The sequence below is a fragment of the Canis lupus genome, chromosome 5, assembly GCF_048164855.1.
Source record: "Canis lupus baileyi chromosome 5, mCanLup2.hap1, whole genome shotgun sequence".
In the NCBI taxonomy this organism is placed as follows: domain Eukaryota; kingdom Metazoa; phylum Chordata; class Mammalia; order Carnivora; family Canidae; genus Canis; species Canis lupus.
This window is the reverse complement of record NC_132842.1, coordinates 20,727,693-20,752,089: the sequence shown is the minus strand read 5'-3', so window position 1 is coordinate 20,752,089 and position 24,397 is coordinate 20,727,693. Positions and strand designations below refer to the sequence as shown.

At 37.6% G+C, this 24,397-nt stretch overlaps 1 protein-coding gene across 6 annotated transcripts in view; it reads right to left on the bottom strand.

Annotated features, from left to right (window-relative positions):
- Nucleotides 1-24,397, bottom strand: part of RSU1 (Ras suppressor protein 1) — a 249,288-nt gene that overhangs the window by 93,999 nt on the left and 130,892 nt on the right. The window contains exon 9 of one of the 6 annotated variants that reach the window (XM_072825683.1): nt 7,733-10,045. The exons of the other annotated variants lie outside the window; for them this stretch is intronic. Coding sequence (XP_072681784.1) covers nt 10,045 — 1 coding nt within the window. The 3' untranslated portion in view covers nt 7,733-10,044. Of the gene's footprint in view, nt 1-7,732; nt 10,046-24,397 lie in introns of those variants that run through there. 6 annotated transcript variants of the gene reach the window in all.

Here is a 24,397-nt window from a genome sequence, read left to right as displayed (position 1 = left end):
AATACTGTGCTTTTCCTTTTCCATACTTAACTACATTTTATAATACATATCTAGTTATGAGACTGTTTAGATTAGGGAGTGACTCCCCTATTGCACTGTACAGTTCATATGGTCAGGGGACAATATCTATCTTCACACATGAGTCCCTCAGCAGAGGGCCTGTCTGAATGTAGAACAGGTGCTCAATCAATGCCACCGAAGCAAGGGAGCTGAACGATGGGTCTCCTCACCGCATTAATAACAAGCAAGAAGACTTCTACTACCCTTCCCACCATTAAAATCAGGGCTCTGTAGAGCCACAGAGCCAATCACCTGACAAGAGACCTGCCACCAGCAAATTGTTTATGTTATTAAGTATTTTTTCCCTCAAAGTGTAGGGATGAATTAAACAAGGCTACTTACACACACTCCTATATATGCTATGGGTTGCTGTGAACACATCTTTATTAATACAATCAAAGAGCAAGGACTTGGATCTGTATGGAGTTGCTCATGGATATTAGTGTGATTTTGGTCTAACTTTTCCTTTCTCGATCATTTCACAGATTACCTAGTGACAGAAGTACGCTGACATTCACTCTTTCATAAAGTTAACAAAAAAAGCAGAGAAGTGTACAAAGGCAGGCAGGTAGGGGAGGAAGGAAAGAAGCAAAGGACACAGTAATAGGTGGCTTGGCAAACTACTGAATAATACAGAAGAGTTGCAGAACAATCAGCTGCTGCTCTGCGGAGATCCAAAGATCTGGTGAGAAACTGGTAGAAAAGGTGGAAACAGCATCAATACCAACCAGCCTCTGACTATGAACTCTGGTTGACAACAGAAATCCAAGACTAGCCGTACCATCTGGGTCTCTAATTTTTCTCATCAGTGATTTTTCACAGACTGTCTGCTATATGCTGAGGAAGAGCTACTTTCGTCTTAAATTTTCTGGCCACTGATTATAAACAGGATGGCATGCTTTCATATAGGAAGTAAACAAAGAAACATCAGGCTTGGCTTTGGAGGGATGTCAGTGTTATATAAAATTAGATTATTCTTTAAACCCATTCTGTAACATTCTTTTCTAATCATACAGATAACTTCTTCAAGGACCCTGAAATAACAATTGGTTATGTAAAAGCACTAACCTTAAACCTCTTTCCAAAAGACTAACCACCACACAGAACAAAATCCTTGTGAATTCTCCATTTTGAATTTACATAGGATTCCTTGTTAGCCTCAAGATTTTATTTTATTTTAATTTTATTTTATTTTATTTTTTTTTAGCCTCAAGATTTTAAATATTTATCCTTTACTTTGTAAAAGTCTAGTTTCTGGGACATAATAAATGCACAGAAAAATCTCATGCTTATTCTTTAAATAACAAGCCCAAACAAAAATTCATCAATGTTCTAAAAGGTAAAAAGGTAATAGGTTCATTTTAGTCAACGCATGTGTTTATTGTTTAATTTACTCAGGAGAAAAAAAAAAAAAGCCTGAAAGGAATTATAAAAACAGAATGGCTATTCAGATATAGTACCATGAAGGACAGTTAAGGATCTGTACCAAACTGCTTTATTTAAGAATCAGAATACGGTTTAAGAAGCAAGTCCAGTAACATCCTGCCATGTGAATCATATAGATTTGTCTGGACAACATGAAACACATAACGATGATTTGTGGAAAAAGGTAACAGATGTAATCTGTTACTGAGAAGAGAACTAGCATGACTGCCTTAAAAATGATGGCCACCCTTTACTTCAGAGTGGCTTTCGTGTGGACACTTGAAGATGCAGAAATTACTTTCATTATGCAAAAAATGGTAAATTCCTGTTACCTTACTCCACCACCTTCCAAGAATTAGACAACTTCTGCATCATCATTCACTTCTACAGAAGTGATAAATACACAAAATTACCTTTTTCACTACTGATCCTGGTGCCACCTATGTTAACCATGTAATCTTGGGAAAGTCCCCTACCGTCTCTGTGCCTCAATTTCTAAATCTACACAATGGAGGTAACCGTGACAGGGCTATTTAGCTGAATTAGAAAACACAAGTGTAGCCTATCACTTCCCACCTCTTTTTTTTTTTTTTTTAAGATTTTATTTATTTATCAATGAGAGACAGAGAGAGAGGCAGAGACACAGGCAGAGAGAGAAGCAGGCTCCATGCAAGGAGCCCGATATGGGACTCGATCCCAGGACTTCGGGATCATGCCCTGAGCCAAAGATAGATGCTCAACCACTGAGCCACCCAGGTGCCCCCATCACTTCTCACCTCTTGTCTGGAACTGGGCCTCGCACAGCCCTCTCCTCAATAAATATAAGCTGTGGCATTTATCAACCACATGCCTGCTACACACCTGGGTAAAGATGACTTACAAATTATACAGGAAATTCATGTTCTCTCTCTCTCTCTCTCTCTTTTTTTTTTTTAATATTTATTTATTCAAGAGAGACAGAGAGAGGCAAAGATATAGGCAGAGGGAGAAGCAGGCTCACTATGGTGAGCCTGATATGGGACTCGATCCTAGCACTCCAGGATCATGCCTTGAGCTGAAGGCAGATGCTCAACCACTAAGCCACCCAGGTGTCCCAGGAAGTTCATGTTTTCCAAGTTATTACCACAACCAAAATGTTTCTGGACAGCCTAATGGATATGAATGTTAACACTGACCTTTCTCCGCTAAGGAGATTTTCACTAGTGATAAGCAATTGTAGGTTATACAATGGGGGGGGGGGGTCCCAGTGCCAGCTGCTCTGCCCCAGGCTTGCCATGTGTGATCTTATCCACTCCTCAGGGCAGTCCTAGGATATAGATACTATTCTGGTTTTACATGTTATAAAAGAAGGCATAGGGATGGAGGAGAAGTGAAAGAACTTGCTCAAGCAGTGATACTAGGTCTGAACCAGACTCTGTGGATCCCCAAGGCCTTGAACTAACTGCTATATGGAGTGCAGAGTTCCAATTTGTACATGCTAAATGGGTCTGCCAAAAGAGGAAAAGGAATATTTATGGTGAACTGTAGTTCTTCTCCACAACAGAAGGCACCAGGAATAAAAGTTTTCTCATTGCTATTAATAGTGATTTTAAGCAAAAATATGTAATATGATATATAATTATATTTAAGAAAATATTAGTACAGGGACGCCTTGGTGGCTCAGCAGTTGAGCATCTGCCTTCGGCTCAGGTGTGATCCCAGGGTCTGGGATTGGGTCCCACATTGGGCTCCCTGCAAGGAGCCTGCTTCTCCCTCTATGTCTCTGCCTCTGTGTGTCTCTCATGAATAAATAAATAAATAAATACTTAAAAAAATTACTACAAATAATTGAGCTTCAATTATTTCATGGCATTTTTGCAAGAGCCTATTTTTCCATGAAAGCATTCCAGAAAATTCCCTGTTCCTAATCTCATTTTATCTACAGGAAAATAAAACCAAGGAAATTGTGTTTCAATATTTAGTAGTACTGATTTCTTAGCACTAGCTTTCAGGGGGAAAAAAAGCAATGTTGGAAAGGTTCCAGAAGTTCAAGACACAAATCTATTTCTCCTTAAGCCATCAAACATCAGAACCAATTGGCAAAAACATGTTATATGGCTTTCTAAAATATCATGTCAGAGTTGCAAATTTAGTAAACATAAATGAGGACTTGAGCTCGTCAGGGATGCTGAGTGTCACTTCTCCCGTACATCTTTCGAAGACAATCTTGAAGTATCTTTAAGAGGCAGAAGTGTTCTAGGTGAGATTTAGTACAGAAGCTGATCTTTTTCTCCAAAACCATTATAAATGCTTTCAAAAAAGAGAACAAGAAAACAAAACAAATCCTGAAAATAAACTAGGGCAAATAGTAATACACTTTACAAAAACACATTGTCTTACACATGCAAAAGACCTAGCTAGTGAGGTCACTTATATTTCCTAAATTTAAGATTACAAATCACATATTTTTCTAAAATGAATTTGTTTTTCCAGCTATCAATCGGGGCCGAAAAGGGATTCTCACGTGCGTTAAGAAACAATAGTACTAAAAAAAGCTGCTTTTGGACCAAATGGACACAGCTCTTTTTCAGCTGCTTAGTGATACCTTGCCCCGTCATAACTGATATGAGGAAGCACTTATAGTAAGGGAGAAAGACACCAGCTCAGCAGTGCTATATGAAAATGTGGCCCACAGCATTTTGACAGTCAAGAATCAAGATCCACAATGTCCGCTGATTGCTCTTAATATAGTCAGGAGCTGTGTCTTTTCATGCTTAGAGCCCCCTTCTCGGTCCAATGCCTGAGACTGAACTGTTCACAGCATAACCAATACCGCCTCTGCCATGTTTTTCCCTCTTGATCAAACTCCTTCTCCCTAGCAGAAGTAAACTCTTTCACCGTCATGTTCCCACTTCTCTGCCCACACTTCCCTTCCATCATAGCTCCCCAAAGACTTTATTTCATATATTTGTTAACAAGTTTGTCCTTCCTTCTACCCTGGCATGCCACTGTGGCAGAGCCCAAAACTCTGCTCAGCTTTGGGGGTTAGTACAGACACGGCACACGTTAGTAGGTACTTCTGAGGAGTAGTTTCATCAGGTACTACGGTGATGGGTAACAGTTTGTGAGATAATGTAACTCACAACATGAAAACCTGTAAATAAGCACATGAAAACATGCTCGACATCATGGCCATTACTGAAATCCAACTAAAACTATAGTACCATTTCCCATCCACTGGGGTGGCTGTAATCAAAAGGACACATAACAACATATGACAGCCAGGACGTGGAGACACTAGAGCTCTCCCACAGTGCTGGTGGGAATGTAAAATGGTGCACACCCTTGGAGAACAGTCTGGATGCAAACTGGATGAATATACTAAAAGTCACTGACTTGTACACTTTGAATGGGTGAGTTGTACGATTTGTGAATTCTCTCTCAACAAAGCCAGGAAGGAAGCTCCTTGGCATCTGACTGACTAGTCCTTGCCTGGCACGAAACCAAGAACTGGAATGGCCACCAAACTAAGTACTTGCTTCTGACTGAGGTCTTCTCTGGATTGCTCTTTTCTTCAGTCTCTCAAAGGCTGATCATTTTGGGGGAAACCAAGACAGGTTAACGACAGTTAGAACTCTCAGGGTCAGCTAATCTGATTTCTCAGATGCTCAACCAATTTGCTCACTCTCCGGATATACTGCTTATTGCTTTTCTCCTTCATACTGCCTGTGAGGAGATGTCAAAGCTTGTTACGAGCCTCTGACTGGAGCTACTTGGAGTAGAAGCTGCAATCTCCAATTAGTCAAGTTTAAAACTTGAGGAAGCAAGGAGACAACAGTGAGGGAGGCAAGTATGCAGATGGCCAAAATAAACAACAAACATTCATTTTCTTTTCTGAGATTGAACAGGAAATTCAACGATTCACTCTTATGCTTAAAAGCAGTGGCTTACAGAGAATTAAATGTATGTTATTCAATACAGAAGATGTATAACAAGAGTTTCCAAAATTACTGTTGAAAAGCAAGATATTGTTTTCTAGTTACTAGTTTTACTTAACCTATTAAAAACAGGAAACAGTGGAGTAAAAAGTGTTGACTCTGTCCAAGTCACAAAGTATAAAAGCATCAATTATGGCAGAGGGCTTTTAGACTCCATATATTTACAAGGAGGTAGTGAGCTCCTCTTCCTCTTTCCACTAGGTGTCCTATAAAAGGAGACTCTGTCTTCAGACTTTTAAATAGTTAAGGGAAATCCATTTAAATATTTCTTTAAAAAAATACCACAAGAACTTTATGAACCTCCTAAATCAAAGACTTAATCTCATTTTTATTTTTAATTTATTTTTTGAACCATCAATGCAGCTTTAACTTAAAAAGCTTTTTCACTCAAATTTATTCATAAGCAAGACAAACACCCTAACAGAACAGAGATTAGAAGGGGTCCTTGTGAATCATGAAGGCACAATATTCAGCATGTGTGAACACTGGGAATTAAATCACCCTCCCTCTCAGAGATATGCATCTTATTCCTTCAGTATCCAAACAACTGGGATAACTTATTTATCCAAATCAATTAACCAAATTAAAAAGAAAAAGCAAATTCAAAGGGAAGAATCTTATCAGTATTTAAAAAGAAGTACGGTACCTGAAAGAACCCAAGACAGAGCTTTGTAAATCCTAAGAGGTACTTAAAATCAGAGCTAATAAAAGAAGACAAAAACAAAAATTTTAACTTTGCTATATGGGAGAGAGGCACAAAAAGAAAGAAAACTAATTCAAAAGGCTTTTTACCACTATCTCCCAAATCAGGACACAGAAAATGTCAATGAGAGTAGAACTAGCCTCTCCTTCCTACCAAGTTCTTCAGAAGCAGGTGACTTTTGTAGGGGGCTGGACAGACCACACCTGAATTCTCCACTGAATTCAGTATGAAAATCCTTCTCAGGAGGAAGCACAACTCTCTCCACAGATCATTAATGTTTGACTAACAGCTCAAATTTTACTGGCAATCACTCCTTCATCTTGGTTGAGATGAAATTTTGTAAGACATAAGGGCATTTATTGGAAAAAACAAATAAAGCCATTCACACACAGTGATAAATTCCCAACGTGACACCATCAGAAACTCTTACAGTATTTACCACTACTTTAGGACTTCTGTTTAAAAAAAACAAAACACATTCTTTTTTTTTTTTTTTTCAAAACACATTCTGCTATCTAAAACTCTTTTCCAACTCCACTCCCTACACAGGATGACTTAGGAGTAGGCATTTCTCATCACAGAGTAACACACCTGTAGGGTGCTTTGTCAAGTTACACGTATGCAATTATCTCATTACACGTGACAATAATTAACTTGCTTTTTCCCTCAGGCGCAGTCTGTAATAATGGAATAACACTAATACCAAAATAAATTAAAACATGCAGGCATGTCCACTCTGTAAAAGCAGAGACCATCTCCTTTGCTCAGTATGGTTATTTTAAAGATCCTTTGTATTTGCAGGCACATCACAAGGTTGACAGGATAATAAGCAGGCTCATGGTGTCTCATTAATCACCTTTCTGTCACAACAGAGGTTTAAATACTGTATAGTAGCATAGCTAAACATGATTTTAGCAATATTTTTCTTCCTTCTCAAAATACTGACCTACTGTCAATGTTTATCAAACATGGCACACAGTAGGTGCTTCGTGAATGTCCACTGCTACTGATAACAATAATGATCAAGGTATCTTTTGAGAAGGCTTACAGACAAGTACAGAAAAAAAAAGAGGCCCAAAGGCAAGAACTGAATCTAAATGACCAAACTGACAATCAGAAATAAGAAGTCCTGAAAGACCTTGTTTTTATCCAAAAAAGAGAAAGCAGTGAATTTTTCATAATATATAGTTCACTCATGTTTTTAATATTTATAAGTGACACACATGATTTACGAACAAAAATGTGAACTATGGAATTTATTTAGATTTGATTTACTTGAATCATCTTTATTAGAAAAATTAATTTTTTATTGTCACATATCCAAGATGGTCCTCTGCACATGAATTTTTACTATGAAATAGTTTAAAAATTTAAATGCTATATGCGTCAAAGTTTTTACTACTGCGCTATCATGTTTCTTTTGATGTACTTACAAAATTTATTTTTCAAGCTTATGTCAAAAAAGGCATATATGATTGAATCATTGATCTGAAATAACCTCTTTATTCTCTTTTTTTCTGGATTAAAAAGGTGCTCTATTGTTTCTAGGTTAAGAAGGTGCTCTGTGTTTAGTGATGAAACTTATTCATTTATTTTGCCAACTTTTCATCTAAAATTTATTCGAGGAAGAGCCAGTTCAAATTTACATCATTTAAAGGAAAAATGCCAAATGCTCACCCTTCAAGATTATATGTATTTTTTTACCTTCCTTTAGCATAAGCAGATAAATTCTCCATGTCACGGCTGCTGAGTTTCCCTGCTATTTTTATTTTCTACTGACAGAATATTCAAAGCTGACAAATGTTGTAGAACAGACATAGTTATTAAAAGCTTCAATTTACAGCAAATAGTGACAGTTTGCTTTTGCTACTCATAAAGCAAAATCGAAGAGGTGTAAATACACAGAGAAGGTGGAACAAACATGCTTTAGATCTTTTTAGAATAGTTCCAATAAGCAATGCTCATTTGCCATATTATTCCAAAAGTCTTAGTTTAGTCACTGATTCAAAAAATAATAACATAATTATGGTTGGCAACTTTTAAATAATACTTTTAAAAACTTTACTTATGGCTATCCTTTATATTCAAGGAAGGTTTTTAAAAAACTCACAGATAAAGGACTTAAAACACAACATGGAGAGTTCTGTACTAATTAAGAAACATGTTTTTGCAGGAGGACAAAAAAATGAGGCAAATAAGCAAAATATTTCCAGTGCACAGGAATAACTGGTCTGCCGCCGAGCTGAACTTCCTACAATTGACCATCACCCAGATTTTTAGTACATTTTACTAACTGTTGAGGGGCAGAAAGACTTATGTACACAAGAACTATGTAAATTCTGAGTAATGGCAGGGGTCAGATAGTGTCAGAGACAATACCGAAAACGCTGGACATGGAACACTTCTTAGCACTTACGTGACCCCTTTGGAGGCTGAATCCTAGTGGTGTTAAAGCATAAAATATATTGCCGGCAGAATTTAGTAATGGCAAGAGAGACATCAGGCGAGGAAAAACCAGGAGCATTCATACAGAAAAAGTAAACTGTGTCTCATTCAAAAAGTGTGTCATCAGCAAAAGGAGTAATTTAGGAAGTCTGTTCATAGGCTATGGGAGAGGCCAAGACAACATAAGGAGGTGATAGTACCTGCCCCAAAGCAAGAAAATCAAGAAAGAATCTGGAGAAAGGAACCAGACCTTAACAGAGAAAAGCTTTTGCCAAACTTCCCACAGTGATGGGAATATTCTTTATCTCAACATGGGTGCTCAATATGTGATATATTCATTTTTCAAAACTCAGGGAAATACATACTTATAGTCTGCATGTACTGTGTACATAGCTTCAATTTAAAAAAAAAACTTAGGTCTTCCAAACATATATTTATTTTATTGCCTTCGATGCAAAATGAAGAGTCTTCTGTTAATTTTTTTAAAAATATTTCTTAAAAAGTATAAAAGGGAGAGCTGAGAAAATCTAGCGGAAAAAATAGGAGTAGACCAGAGACAAACCATTAAACTTGGAGTCACCAATGAAAAAGAAAAAAAAAAAAAATCTTTCCAAAGACTCAAATAGTGCTCATGGGAGCAAGTGAAAAAAGAGAAGTAATGATGCCTCATATCTGCATAACCTGACATATATCATCTATATTTAATAAAAAAGCATTTGTTTAATAAACTAGGCTATGAACAGCATCTCCATTTTTAGAGCCAATGAGATGTACAGAAGAGTTCACGGATATGCCTAAGGATACACAATTAGGACAGAGCCAGGATACAAATAGATCTCTCAGACTCCTACACATAACTCATCTCACAAAACAATACTCTGTGTGCATATTGTGTGTGGTGTGTAAAACATAAAAATAAGAACCACTGTTAGCTTCATATAGTAGTGATGAGGCTTTCCGCCTCGCCTCCACACAGGATGGGCGAGTATAAATGTGCTGGAAACTATGCGCATGAACTAAAACAATCATGAGTTCTTTTTCTTAAATATTCATTCATTCAATGGTTTAAAAATCTGCAACATTATACTCGGATATGCAAATATGTATCAACTAAATGCTTAACAGCCTAAAAAGCTCTCTGACTGGGTATGTTGAGTATAATTTCATTCTCTTAGCACAACTTTTATTATGACTTGATTGAAGTTAGTTGGCTTGATTTCAGAAAAGCGGGAAGAAGACAATGCCAAACAAGAGCCCATTTCCTGTGGATTAATTACTGAGATGCGCTTTCGGAAATCTTAGAGAGTGGGAAAGAACGGCACTCTTCAAAGGGTGTCCATAAAAGTTCACTGAGGCTCAAATGTGACATGAGGGCTGAAGGGTGCCTTGGCTGGTCCTGGAAATAGTGTTCTTACGTACATCCGCTCCTGGGTTCCTAAACATACGAAATTCTGCATTAGTACTGGCCTTCCTTCCATCTGCCCTCTGGTAACATCAGTTGCCCAGCCTCAGAGGGTCACAGCAAGACCTCGAAGCATGAATGGTTTGCTCTAGGTGGCTCACTGTGCTTACTCCAAACTTAACACACACACACACACCCCAAAATGAAGCAAATCCGTTAGTGTAGATTTCAAAATCACAATCACTGATAAAACCCATATACAGTTTTTCCTTCCTAAATAGAAACGTGTATTTTGCGTTTTACCATAAAATGTGCAAGATACAATCTAATAATTAGTCAATGGATATTTGGGAATATAACATAGGGGTGAACCACCCAATTCAACTGTGATAACCCTTAAAATTTTCTCTCAAATGAAGTTTGTATCTTCTTCCACAATGAGAAATGGAAGACCAGTCACAGAACAATAAAGGCAAAAGCACTGCTAATATATAACCACCAAAAAAAGTGAAACACTGAAAGCGCAGTGCTTAAGAACATGGCCTTAGGCCTCAGATTTTGGTTCAATGGTGGGCTCTGTTACTCAGTAGCTGCATCACTGGGGGCAAAAAACTTAACTGATCAAAGCCTCAGTTTGCTGATCTATGAAGTAGGAGTAATTATATTTTCTTTTGACTTCATAAAGTATCCTGAGGATAATTTACATGAAGGGCTTACCAGGAGAAGATAGGGGATACAAGCTCAATAGTTATACAATTATATATAATTTTGTATATATGTATACATAATAATGCATACATAACAATTCTATAATAATTATTTTGAATAGTGCTATAATACAATAGAGAAAATGTTTCATTTTTTACTTAATATTTTTTAGTTATGAAATTTTGTTAGAACATTTACATGTTGTTACTTAAAATGATAAGTTGCATGTAGTTAGAGAAAAATCATTAATAGAAAGTACAAAGAAAGAGCAAATACCACATGCAATCCTAACACTTGACAAAACTACTGGTATTTAAAGTGTATCCTCCAAAGCTTTCTTTTTAAAATGCACAGTTGCATGTAAGTATAGGTAGAGTATATAGTCTGCCTTTTAAATTTGTTATTTATTATGAAAATTCTCCAAAACCATTAGTCTTACAGAGCATTAAATGGCTATATAAGCATTCAATCATACTGCTGCATCATGACTTCCCCAATCACGGGTTGTGGGGCACTCGGTACTTCCAATCACTGCTATTATAAATGAGGTTAAGTTTTTGTTTGCTTGGTTATTTGTTAAGGGGATTATAATCATGTACAAAATAAGGCGAAATAAGGTGAATGAGCCAAGCTGAAGAATCCCATTTCTTTCAAGGCTTTGGCCAGTAGCTGTCGGGTGGAGTTGTTATGAAAATCGATGTGTTTCAACAAGTGAGTTCTTAGTAACTCCCGAATTCCTTTCCATCATACATCCTTGGTCAACCAAGCGTACAGAGTATATGCCCAACCACGTTTTTGGGTTAACAGAGGTAGAACCGCAATGACTTACCTGATCTCACAGAATTGGCTTACAATGTACTTCCATAAACACATTATGTAAGATAAAAGAAAAGTGGCTTTGACAAAAGTGACAAATTTTACTCAGAGTTTTTACAGAAAAAAACTTTTTGGAATAGGTCATTTAATAAAAAAAATTCCTCATTTCTTGTACTATTTAATCAACAAAATTAGAATCAACAAAAACAAAATGAGAGACAGACAGGTTAATAGCTATCAATGATGTTTTTCAGTATCACAAAAATAGAACAAACAAATTGTTTCAAGGAAAAATACCCTTCACTTTAAATCCTGGAAATATGCAAATACAATATAGCTTCATACATTCAGGAAACTGGTTCTTTATTCCACAGAGGTTTTTCTGTCAGTGTTACAAGCTAAAAACAAAATATGAATGACAAGTGCACATACTTAGCTGATGGAGAATACAGAGTCCAACACTAACCACATTAATCTCTCAGAGGTTATGTGACTTCCGGGCAGAAATATTGATTCAGACCTAGTCTCCTGCCACCAAGTTTGACAAGTATTCTAATCTGAGCTGGGAAATTTCTCCCCAAAATGGTAATTTTCAGAACTTCCTGGAGCTCCTCTGGCTAACCTGGTAACTAACCTGATTATCTAGTTTAATTCATGGATTAAGAACTTTTTGATAAAGAGGCTGCTGCTAGATAATAAGAGTATATACACACAGACCTCACTGGAGACTGAAAGTTAATTAAAAGCTAACAGTTGAAAGAAGTGGGCAACGCTTCCCATGTAGTTATGTTAGGTTGGATCTTCAGCTTTGTGGGGGCTTGAGGGGTCAGTTTTTAATACTGCCACACATCTTAATCATACTCAACAACAAGAGCAATTCAGTCAACAATTCTAGAGCTTATTCTTCTCAGTGAGACTTTTACGTGTGTGTGCCTGAGAGTCTGGAGAATTTTCATTCTTCCTCTCCCACAATTTCCTCCAGTGGCCCCAGGACCACCCCACAGAGAGTTCTTGAACTCGTGCTCATCAAAGTCTGCAGTCCTCCTTGGCCCACGCTAAGCAACAGCGTGATTATCCACTGGATTCTTCTTCTAGTGGGTAATTGGGTTTTATGCTATCATTTCATCTCAAACACACAAGGAGTTTTAGTGGTTTATGTCTTTTCCTTTCCTCTAATCGTGGTGTATCTTGGGTTTTGATTTTTCATTTTGCATGCCAACTTGTCAACTTCAATTGCAACAGAAATAAAACCATTTAGAATTATCTAAACTTGGGGGCTGAGATTTAAAAAAACAAAACTGGTGTCATCTGGTACATTGTACATCTTTCTCAGAAGATCTTTCTTTACCCTTGAAAATATAAACCAAGTCTGTTCCCATGTTCAAGGTTTGACCAGAGAATATTTGGCTTCAAAGATAAACTGGTGTTTATTAAGAAAGTAGAGTAACTTTTGTGTTAAGTGACTTTTCTCCTCACATGTGATACAACGCGAGGAATGTCAGACTGGATTTGGCTGCCTGGGTCTTTAAAGGGAATGAGATGATAAGTACATGAGAATCCCTGCTATTCTCATCCTTCCCCACAAACAGTACTGTTCCAAATTTTAATCTTGCCAAACTGGTAGATATAAAATGGTATCACTGTGGTTTTAATTTGCAGTTCTCTGATTACTAATGAGGCCGATTATTTCCAGTTTCTTAACCGTTCATGTTTCTTTTTCTTTGAAATGTTTATTCATACCTCTTACCTACTCTGTTATTTTATTCATGTATTTTTTTTTAACAGTTTTAGATTCTAATCCATCTATCATCAGTGATATGTGCTGCAGATTACTTCTCCCACTGTGGCTTGTCTGTTTAATTTGTTAAAGATACCCTGCTGATAAAGTGAACATTTATTTTAATATAGTTGAATTTACCAACTTTTTCTCTTGCGGTTTATGTTTTTTGGGGGGGTGCGGTATAAGAAATCCTCCACTTTTTTTTTTTATTCTGTGTTTCATTTATTTTATGAAAAAGCTGATTTCCAATCTACATTAAACTAAGCTGAATACAAAGTCTGAGAGCAGGAGGCCTGGTGACCTCATTTACAAAAGACCACCAAGGCCACTATCCTTAGGTCTTAAGGTTTCAGAAGGGATCTTTTGGCTGGCTTTGTGTTTGCATGCCTCAGTGCCAGAGCGCAGGGACAGACCCTGTGTCTGCTGTGAGGCCTGGGTCAGCCCCCAGAGTACCAAGTCTCCCCTGCGGTCACCCTCAGCTAAAGAAATTATGTCCACAAACTTTCCATCCCCTGGCTTTGCTGCAGGTCCTAAATTTGCAGCCTCATCTTCATTAACAGTATTCCATCATGATGATGTGTGTGATACAGTCTGATACATGTGGATCCAGACATACAGCTAGAGAGCATTTGGCAACATCACCTTTGTTCCCAGTTTCTTCCTGAAAATCCCAGAGAGGCTCTCTCTTTCTTTTTCTTTTCTTTTTTTTTTTTTTTTTTGTTCATTTAAAATTCCATAGTTTTACTTTCCTTTTAAAACTTGGTTTCAGGGGATCCCTGGGTGGCGCAGTGGTTTGGCGCCTGCCTTTGGCTCAGGGCGCGATCCTGGAGACCCAGGATCGAATCCCACGTCAGGCTCCTGGTGCATGGAGCCTGCTTCTCCCTCTGCCTATGTCTCTGCCTCTTCTCTCTCTCTCTGTGTGTGTGACTATCGTAAATAAATTAAAAAAAAAAAAAAAACTTGGTTTCATGACTTTAAAGATTCAAATATTTAATCTACCTGGAACTGATTTTCTTTATATGTCACAATCTGGTTTCATTTCTCTTCCTCCACTGTTAATGCATCGTTAATGAAACAGTTCACTCTCTTCCCCTAGATCTGCAACACTCATTCTGTCATCAAGCAAATCCCTGCGCACGCACGTATTATGTATGGGCTTTCTATACAGTTCCAGGGGTTTCTCTGTCTATACTAATAGCTAATTCCAGAGTCTTGATTACTGTGGGCTGATAACAGACCTTGGTCTCTGTCAGGCAAGACATCCCATCTCTCATCTTTCTGGTTTTTCCTCAGGAAGATCTTGGTTATTTTCAACGCTTCGCTTTTCCGAACAAGAAACTAAACTAGCCAGTCAATTTGAACTATCTTTACGCTCTGGTTGCTTTTAACGTCTCCTCTTTTGTCTCTAATATCCTGACGCTCCACCATGATATGTCTAAATATGTATCTGTGTTGCTTGAAGTACAGCGTGTTCCCGCTATATGAGCATTCCAAACTTTGAACATTTCTGGAAAATTCTGTCTTTACACCTTAAACAAATGAGCTCTCCACTACTGGGAGGAAAAAAAAACAGGACTCACTTTTCTGCATGTTTTGTGAGCACATGCACACAACTTTGGTTCTTGGTTAGCTTTGCAAAGATGTTTGTATGGCAAACAACATTAGAAGATAAGAGACTCCCCCTCTGGAGCTCAGAGATTGCTTACTTTCCTGGAGATAAAATATGTCTCTCTCTGCTGGCAAAGAGCAGATCTGCTTATAGTCCCTTTTAAAAGACTGAGGTCCCTTGCTGTGACTCAGACTTCTTGCATGGCACAGTATGCATCATCCCCACGTGACTTGGGGAGCACAGAGAATTGCCTTGACATATAGCTCAGGTTGCTTACTGCACTGTGAGCAATAAAGTCTTTTTTCTGTGTGGTCCAGAAGTCTCGAATCTTCAAATCACAACCATGAAATTGTAGCAAGCTAATTTATTAAAATAAAAACAAAATTTTCATTATTCATTAAATTGTTATTATGATGAAGTTTCAAAGACCCTTCAATTCTTGACTTCCTTCTAATTTTCAATATTTTAACATTTGGAGTTCACATTGACTTATGTTCCATCTTTTTCTTCTATCATCCCTACATTTTACTCTTGACTATTTCTTACCTCCTTTGTCTCTGCGCTTCATGTCGGGGGTTGTCCTTCGTGATCTTCCAATCCATTCATTCTCTCTTCAGCTGTGCATAATCCTCTATTTAACCAAACTACTGTGTTTTTATTTCTGATGATTCTGTTTCTTTCCTGTAATTCTATTTGCTTCCTTTTCAAATCTTTCTGAACATTTCTGATGGTCCTTCATCCCTTGCTCGACTTCTTCTTTATGTTCTTCCCATGCATTTGTTTTATATTCAAGACTCAGCATTCTGGTGTCCAGTGTCCTTCGGCATGGGAGACCTAATCTGTTTATAGTTTTGGTTGACATTGGTGACACATGGCTTGTGTTACGCCCCATCTGGTAATTACTGGATTGCTTTGTTGAGTGTGTGGTATTTCTTACAGTAATCCTGTATACACTAAATATGTAGGAACTTTGAGGAAAGTGGACTGTTAATGCTTTCCTCCAGAGAGGACTTACGCTTCTATCTACCAGCTGCCAGAAGGTTCTGCCAACCTGGAAACTTGTTATTTAAATTTTTTAGGTTAGGGTTTCCATGACCCTGCGAGAACTATAAATTTATAACCCAGACTCATCCAAAAATAAGCTTGTAGTAGCAAATTGTCAGAGGAGATGATGAATACAATGATTACTATTTTTTCCTTCACTTGGAGCAACAGCAAAAACAGTTTTCCTCCTCTGCTCCCTTTCCTGCAGAGCTTCCTCCCCACCCCCAGCTCTCACTTCCACTGAGGGTACACCTTCCACGAATGTTCTAGTTCTGCGACAGAGTTTCCTGTTTGGCCTTCCAACATTACCCAGACCTCCTGGTCTCTTTTTCCCCAAGGCAGCTAAGCTGTGAATTCCTTACACAGGTACTGCGATAGGGCAGTCCTGGCCTTGTCACCTACTCCTTTGGTTTCCAATTACTACATAGACTTTTTGCTCCTTACTCTCTTCCAAGTTCAACAAGACAACTAAAAAGTAAGTTTCTCTGATTTTATTCTGCATCTAGTCTTTCCTGGTGAAAAGGCTTTTAGGATATCTGATTCCCATACACAATCATTTCCATGTTTTCTTTTTTGCCCACACAGCCAAAAAAATGGGCATCTTTTCCATTTTGCAAATGCCTTTTACAGATGCTTAAAATTAGCTGACCATACAAGGAGGCAAGAGAGATTTTGAAATAACAGCTTTTCGTAAACTACAAAATTTAGACCAAAAGCATTCTGTAGCCCTCATACAGCTGGTATGATCTGATACTACATTTATCAGACTGACATTTGTATGTTCACAGGGTTAAGATAAAGCATTTCACATTTTCATTTTTAACCCATGTACCCACAGGTCGCCCTTTTCTTTGAGAAACATTTGTGAATTTTTTGAATGAATTTTTGATGGAAATCCCTGTGTTTCAATCTTTAAGAGATGCCATAAACTACTACCACGTACTTGAAAAAGAAAATACCTTAAATTTTTGTAGAATAATATAGTTTGGCTTCTTACTGATTCCACAATGACTTCTCCATATTCACTTTCCTAATAAAATTACACTGCCGCTTTTTAAACCATCCTTCATGTACATGTTCTAACCTGTCTGAACTCTGAATAGACTCTCAGGAATCTTAATTTTGGCGACTTTTTTTTGTCACAGCTTTAGATCTGTTTTTGGTTACTGGACATTAAAAAAAATCAGAAAAGACAGAAAAGAAGAATTAATAAATGAAAATCCTGTTGAAATTCTATGTTTAAAGCAAAGAAGCTTCAATTAGACATTCTCTGATAGTTTGTATGCTAACTCATACTTATTTAATTAAAGCGAAAACTGGAAGTACCTTTTCTTGCCATGATGAAATTAAAATACAAAATAATCAAAGAAATCAAGCAAACGACTATTCTGTGGAGTTAAAGTTAAGATTAAATTTGACTATAATCCATGACTAAAATGTCAGCTGTGGTAATAATGTGAGGGGCATTGCTCATCACTCCTTCAAACACTCTAAGTTTGAGAAGATGAAAGCATATTTATTCACTAGAAAAAAAGAAAGGAGCCAGAAGTCATGATGTGATGAAAAGCTCACTCAGGTTCTTCGGGCTGTTGCTCTCACTCCCTGTGGTCTATACACCACTGAGTACCTACCTGTCAGCCACCCCTCCCGGTGCCATGACAAGGCTAGTATACATGTTCACTCTCCTTCCAAAAAATTCAGTCAGGATGGTCCATTTGAAGTCACCCTGTTCTAAGCAAGGGGCACTGTATGTTCATGTGTGCTAGGAGGTACACTCATTTGTAACAGTCTAGCTTGTTCGGCTCCTTTTCATGCCCTCAGAGAGAAGAGTCTTTATCTTGGGAAGATGAAGGGGTTGAAAATAAAGACAGATTACATTTCAGGTCATAATTTGCTTATTTGGGGATCTACTTTCTTAAATGGAAAGAGCTGCAAGCTGCATTGAGAGAGTCTTTGAACATTTCCTCCTAATGCTCTTGATAATGGGTTAAAAATATTCCTCAATTAAGCCTCAACACGGCTCTGCAGAGCCAGTGCGGGACCATTAGCAGCCCTGTTGTGGGAGTGGCACAGGAGGCTGGCGGCCAGAGCTTCGCTGACAACTAGAAAGGTCACAGACATCGCCACTCACCCCGCACAACAACTACCTGTGTCGTTAGTGTGCAAAGGTCACCCGATGGTCTTTCTTAGTCCCACACATGGTACCCATGAAAAAACACAAGACAGACTCCACTCCGCATGCCCCGCAAACAGGTGTGCCCATGATCTTTTTTTTTTTTTAAATATATTTTTTATTTATTTATGATAGTCATACAGAGAGAGAGAGAGGCAGAGACACAGGCAGAGGGAGAAGCAGGCTCCATGCACCGGGAGCCCGACGTGGGATTCGATCCCGGGTCTCCAGGATCGCGCCCTGGGCCAAAGGCAGGCGCCAAACCGCTGCGCCACCCAGGGATCCCGCCCATGATCTTTTTACTTCAACCACAAACATGAAAGTACAGCCCAGCCCCACGGCGGGGGCCTAAGCCTGTGCTGTTAATAAGGTGGAATTACCCCTTTTCATTTTCTCCTATCATGAAGGGCTGGGTTCCAGAGCCAAGGCAGTTGGTGGCTCAAAGAAAAAGAATGCCCAGGTGGGCAGTGGGGTCGTTCTGGGAGGTTGTGGGCAGTGGGGGCGTTTGGAAAGAGAGCAAGTTCGAGTACTACACACTCCAGGAATCCCGAAAGGGATGGGGGTTAAATATGCCTTCATGAATGCTGTTTATGGTACAAACACTGACCTTTCCTTTATTGAGAATTTTATAGAACCCACTAAAATATAACAGCTCAGAAGCATCTAATACATCTCCTTTAACACATGACTCTGATTTATAAGGAAGAAAGGATTCATTTTCATGTTAGCAGTTTATGAGATCTCCAGGGAAATTCTCCACAACTGCGCAGACATTCCCTTTTCCCAGGGCTATCGCTATTGTCCCACTGAGGCATTCAGATAGAGCTGCTCACAGTCGCTGAACACAGATGGTGCTAGCTCTGGGATAGTTCATTGTTTTCTCCATGACTCTCGGGTGTATGGGAAGCTATTTCTAGAGGATTAACAACCATTAGAACACCAAACCAAGATGAGCAAGGAGGTGTTATATAGTGCATAAGAAGTTACATCTATAAAATAATGACATCTAGGACAGGTGCAATGAATGTTCCTGTAGATAAGCCAGCATTTAAAAACAGATGGAGAACTCAACTTTGAGCCAGAAGACTTGGGTTAGAGTCTGCTCTCCTAGCTGGGTAGTCCTGGGGAGGCCACTTTTACAGCTGTGCTTTCCACCCATACAAAGAGACATGAAATTAAACCAGATTGTCTGAGGCTTCTCTGAACTCTAGCATAATTAATATTCTAGCTTTAAAAGGTTTTATTCTTCTTTCCTAATATCATCTCCTAATTTCTACCAATTTAGAGATATTATTGAAGATTACTATTTCTTTATGCATATTCTTGCTAAGATTGTAGCCCACACTTCGTGGCATTCCATGATATCATATTATCATGAACACTATTTATTTACTGACATTTATTGAGTGTTTACTATGTGTCCAACACAGCTCTCAGTACTCTACATGCATTATCCCATAGAATCTTCTTTAACAACCCTATAAGATAGATACTATTATTCAATTTTACAGAAGAGATAATCAGTGCTCAAAAAGTTAAATAAAACGGGCACCTGGGTAGCTCAGTGGCTGAGCATCTGCCTTTGGTTCAGGTCATGATTCCGGAGTCCTGGGATGGAGTCCCAGATCAGGCTCCCTGTGGGAAGCTGCTTCTCCCTCTGCCTATGTCTCTGCCTCTCTCTCTCTCTGTCTCTCTCGTGAATAAATAAATAAAATCTTAAATAAATAAGTAAATAAATAATAAGTGGTGGACTTAGGATATGAAATGAAGGCAGTGTGACTCCAGAATTCATCATCTCAAATATACTGTCACATTGACCACAGCAACACACACTACTCAACAAACAATACCTAAAGCAAACCCAGTTCTCCATAAAATCTACATAAAGATTATGAACTTGTACTATTTCTCTACTACTCTGAAGAATTCACATCCTATTCAGATTTTCAGTAATAGGAATCTTTTGATACCTAAAGACTGATGATACAATACCTTTTTGTATTCAAGATTTGTTTGAAATATATTCCCTAAAGAAAAAAAACTTGTAATTCTCCTATAGAGACAGATGATTTCTTCTAAAGCTATGTAAAAGATCACATTAGGCAAAACAGAAATGATAAAATATGTATTTGGGAGATGCTGATACTGAAAATATTCCATGGATCATTCTAAAATTTAGACAAATTTCTATTACAGTGCCATGATAAAATGGACAAGATAATATATTGAGTCAAGAAACAAGAACTCAACAGTTCATCTGGGCAGCTACGCAGTTATGAATAATTTTAATAAATATGCAAAGCTGCTGTTGTGCCACATAAAATAGCTAGTCAATTTTGAATCTGAAATATATTTTTAGACTATAATGTGTCTGTCCTTGGAATTAAATAATTGATTGTCACTTTCATGAATACTACTATTTTTGATTTTAGGATATCTGCATTTTGTCTTGTGCTTTCTTAAGATTAATTCTGGTCTCTTCACCATTTTATCTGTGACTATTTTATAGATTAATTTATAACTCGATTTTCATTCTACAGCTAGGTTCTTGCATACCAAAATACATTGCTGATCACTTGCCAAATGCATCTCTATACCCTAGAGATAATACTGCTGAACTAAGTTCAAGGATATGATTTGAAATAATAAATCCTATCTGCACCACACAAAATATATACATGATGCCATGGAATACATGCAGAAACAAATTCATCTTAAAGACCAAAGAAGCAAGTACTCACTTTCTGCTGTAATTGAATGAGGACATGAACAACAACACCTTCAAATTACATGTTAATTTGAAAATATTTACTTTAGCCTTTCCTAATGGTCCATGCCCAAGAGACAGGTTCAGATAGTTATGTTAACTGCCAGAGTATCATAAAGACCCTGGATCTGTCTTGGTCTCAAGAATGAAACCAACGCTTAGCAAGAATGAAGCTTATACTTTAGCCATCTATCTAGTTAAGAAATCAGCTCTGGAAAGCAATACATTTTCCCAGATTCACTTTTATAACTATATTCAGTATAGGAAACAAAAGGGAATAAAAATTAAGAGCCTTGAATACTGGGTGAGACTCTGCCTTGTGGTCTTAAGCTAAGTCACCTCTAAGCCTGTTTATTATACTTAAAGTCCCTCTGTTAATGAGTACTTACCAATGGACATGAACTAGTGTGCATCCTGTGTGCATTTTCTTAGTTCTTATAACAGTGCAATTATACTACAGTATCATATGCAGCTGTACTACAGTGCAATGCAATTAGAACCATACTATAAAAATACAGTATTATTAAGTCTATGTTACATATGAAAAAATATATACAATGAGCCTGCTAGATGTTAGGCATTTAGAAGCTAAGAAAAATGATGAATCAAAAGATCTATGATCACTGTCCTCCTGAAGGTTACCAATACAGCAGGAAAAGATTTATATAATCCTACAAGTAAATATAGCATTACAAGATTAATAAGTGGCAGAGTATCGTGACAATAGGTGTGGTGAGCTGAGCCGAGATTCTGAGTAAGACTGTTTGTATTTTCGCGCTGGCACATATAATTCTATTCCTGGGCAAGTTAGCTAGTGTCTCTGTATTTCAGTTCCTCCCTCTGTAAAATGCTGATTACAGTACCTACCTCACAGAGTTGCTATAATGATTAAATAGCAAGCATCCAATGAACAGCTGTGGTTCCTTTCTGCTATTATAACTATTTGACCTCATTGAAGGATGAGGGCAGACTCCTCAGATAAAATCTAAGCCTAAAAGAAATACATAAAATAAAACCTAAAATCTCCACAATAGTGTGAATTAACCAGTCAGTGAGGAAGGATGGGTGCTGGGTAGAAAAAATGTTTCAGGGATCCCTGGGTGGCGCAGCGGTTTAGCGCCTGCCTTTGGCCCAGGGCGCGATCCTGGAGACCCAAGATCGAATCCCACGTCGGGCTCCCGGTGCATGGAGCCTGCTTCTCCCTCTGCCTAGGTCTCTGCCTCTCTCTCTCTCTCTCTGTGTGACTATCATAAATAAATAAAAATTAAAAAAAAAAAAGATTAAAAAAAAAAAAAAGAAAAAATGTTTCAGGCACTTAAAAAGGTCCAATAAACATACTATGATATTAACTAGCTAGGCTATCTTAAATCATTTAATCACTTGAGGATTCAATTTCATCATGTAAAAAATAAGAAGGGAAATTAGATAATCACTGTGATTCCATGATCTTTATGCTTCACAAAATTTTAACACAGTAAAACAAACCATTGGAAATAGACTTTAGCGGAACACATTTTACTCATTTCCCTAGTTCTAACTGCAGCCAAAAAGGCCTCAGATGTAAATTTTAAGAACAGTCCCACTTTATCTCCTTTCTACTCTCCTTGTTCTGATCTCCCTCATTATTAACTTTCTTACATCTGTAAATAAAAGGAATCACACTGCAGTAACCTTGTTTTCTACCTGTGAAGGTGGTTTACATTTCTCTAACTGTAAAGTCAATTTTCTCTTCCAGGAGGATCATCCATAGACATGATTCCAGGCAGCTATGTCTTATTAAAAGGACTGCTGTATATAAATATGTCTGGATGTTTAAGTTTAGGTTTATATTTACCATATTGTTGACGTAACATTATATGTATTTATGATGAAATTTCCTTCCTTAGTTGGCAGACCAGTATCTAGTTAAAAGAAAGGGGTCTGGGGAAGACTTAGCCAAAAGAAAGATCAACTGTAGCTCCAGCCTGAATTGGCTTCCTAAATTCTAGGACCATAAAACCTCTTCCCTAATAGATTTCTCTCCATTTAGGGTTATTCAGAAACCTCAAATTCAGGGTATATAAAATCAAACTTATCTTTCATTCCCTCCTGCCTTGACTGCCCCCTTTTCTCCCATGTTCTGTTGGTCAGCACTGGTCAGCACCATGGATAGCTCTGCAGGGATCTTTTAGCTCCAAACTGTGGACGGAAATGAAAGAATCTTTTATAGCTGGGGGGGGGGGGGGGGGGGGGAACTGGGGTGAAGGACATGGGATCTGAGCTATTTTTATTTTCTTTTTTAAGGTCAAGTAATGTAATATAGAGCTTAGCAGGAACTATCTCCACAACAAATTCTATGATATAGGCACTCATCTCTCTTTTATTTAGAGTATTTTCAACTTTATTTGGAAAAATTCTACCCATACTCAAGAGTCAAGAGAATAAAGTAAATCCCCATGTACCCACCACCCATCCAGCTCCAAAACCTATCTACTCAGGGCATGTTCTATTTCACTCATTTTCACTTCTACTTCCCCCTTTCAACTCTACCACATTATTCTGAGGCAAATGGGAGAAATTATATTATTTTAATATATAATCACCATCTATGACCAAACCTAAAAATTCTTTAATATCATCAAATATCCAGTATTCAAATTTCCTGATTATCAAAAGAAAAAAATTTACATCTTATTTAAATGAGATTTTCTAAAAACATTTAAATGTCTCAATAAACTCTAGTTATTATCCTTATTGATACAAAACTGTCCCAAATTTGGCCAGTGGCTCTGCCTCTTCAACCTAGCAGTTCAACTGCTTCTGGCACAATCTCTCATGGCTTCCTTGCTTTCTACATTGACAGGGTACTACAGCTCAGCTGTATATTCTCCTGATAAAAGACGTGGAATTAGCCTTTTTATTTTTTTTAAGATCCCAGAGTTCTTTTAGAGGGAAATGGTATTTAAAGGCAACAATTCAGAGCCAAGAGCAGTACTGCTAACTGTGTTGGTATTTTTTTTTTCTAGGTTTCTTTGATGGACAGAACAAAAAAAAAATTTTTTTTTAAAGGGAAAAAAAGATCAACAGCTACAGTTGATCTTTCTTTTGGCTAAGTCTTCCCAGGACCCCTCTTTTAACTAGACACTCGTCTGCCAACTAAGGAGGGAACAGTAAGAGGAGTTCTTACTATTAATTTTCAATTCTAATTTATGATTATAGGCTTTAAGTTCTCTAATTTTTTTGTCTTTCTCTTTTGCTGAAAATATTAGTCCCTAATGACATTACCATAATTACTCTTTGCTTTATACTGTAATAATCATTCAGAAACAATGAAAATGTTATTACTAATAATGTATCTGTAAAGGTCATTTTTTCTAGTCCTTTTTGCCATTGGACTTTAGTCCAATAGAATGTAAAACCAAACCACTATATTTTGAAGTAATTTAAAACAGTTTTTAAACTGCGGAAATAGAACGGTTACCAAAAAGTGCATAAAATCCAAGTTCATT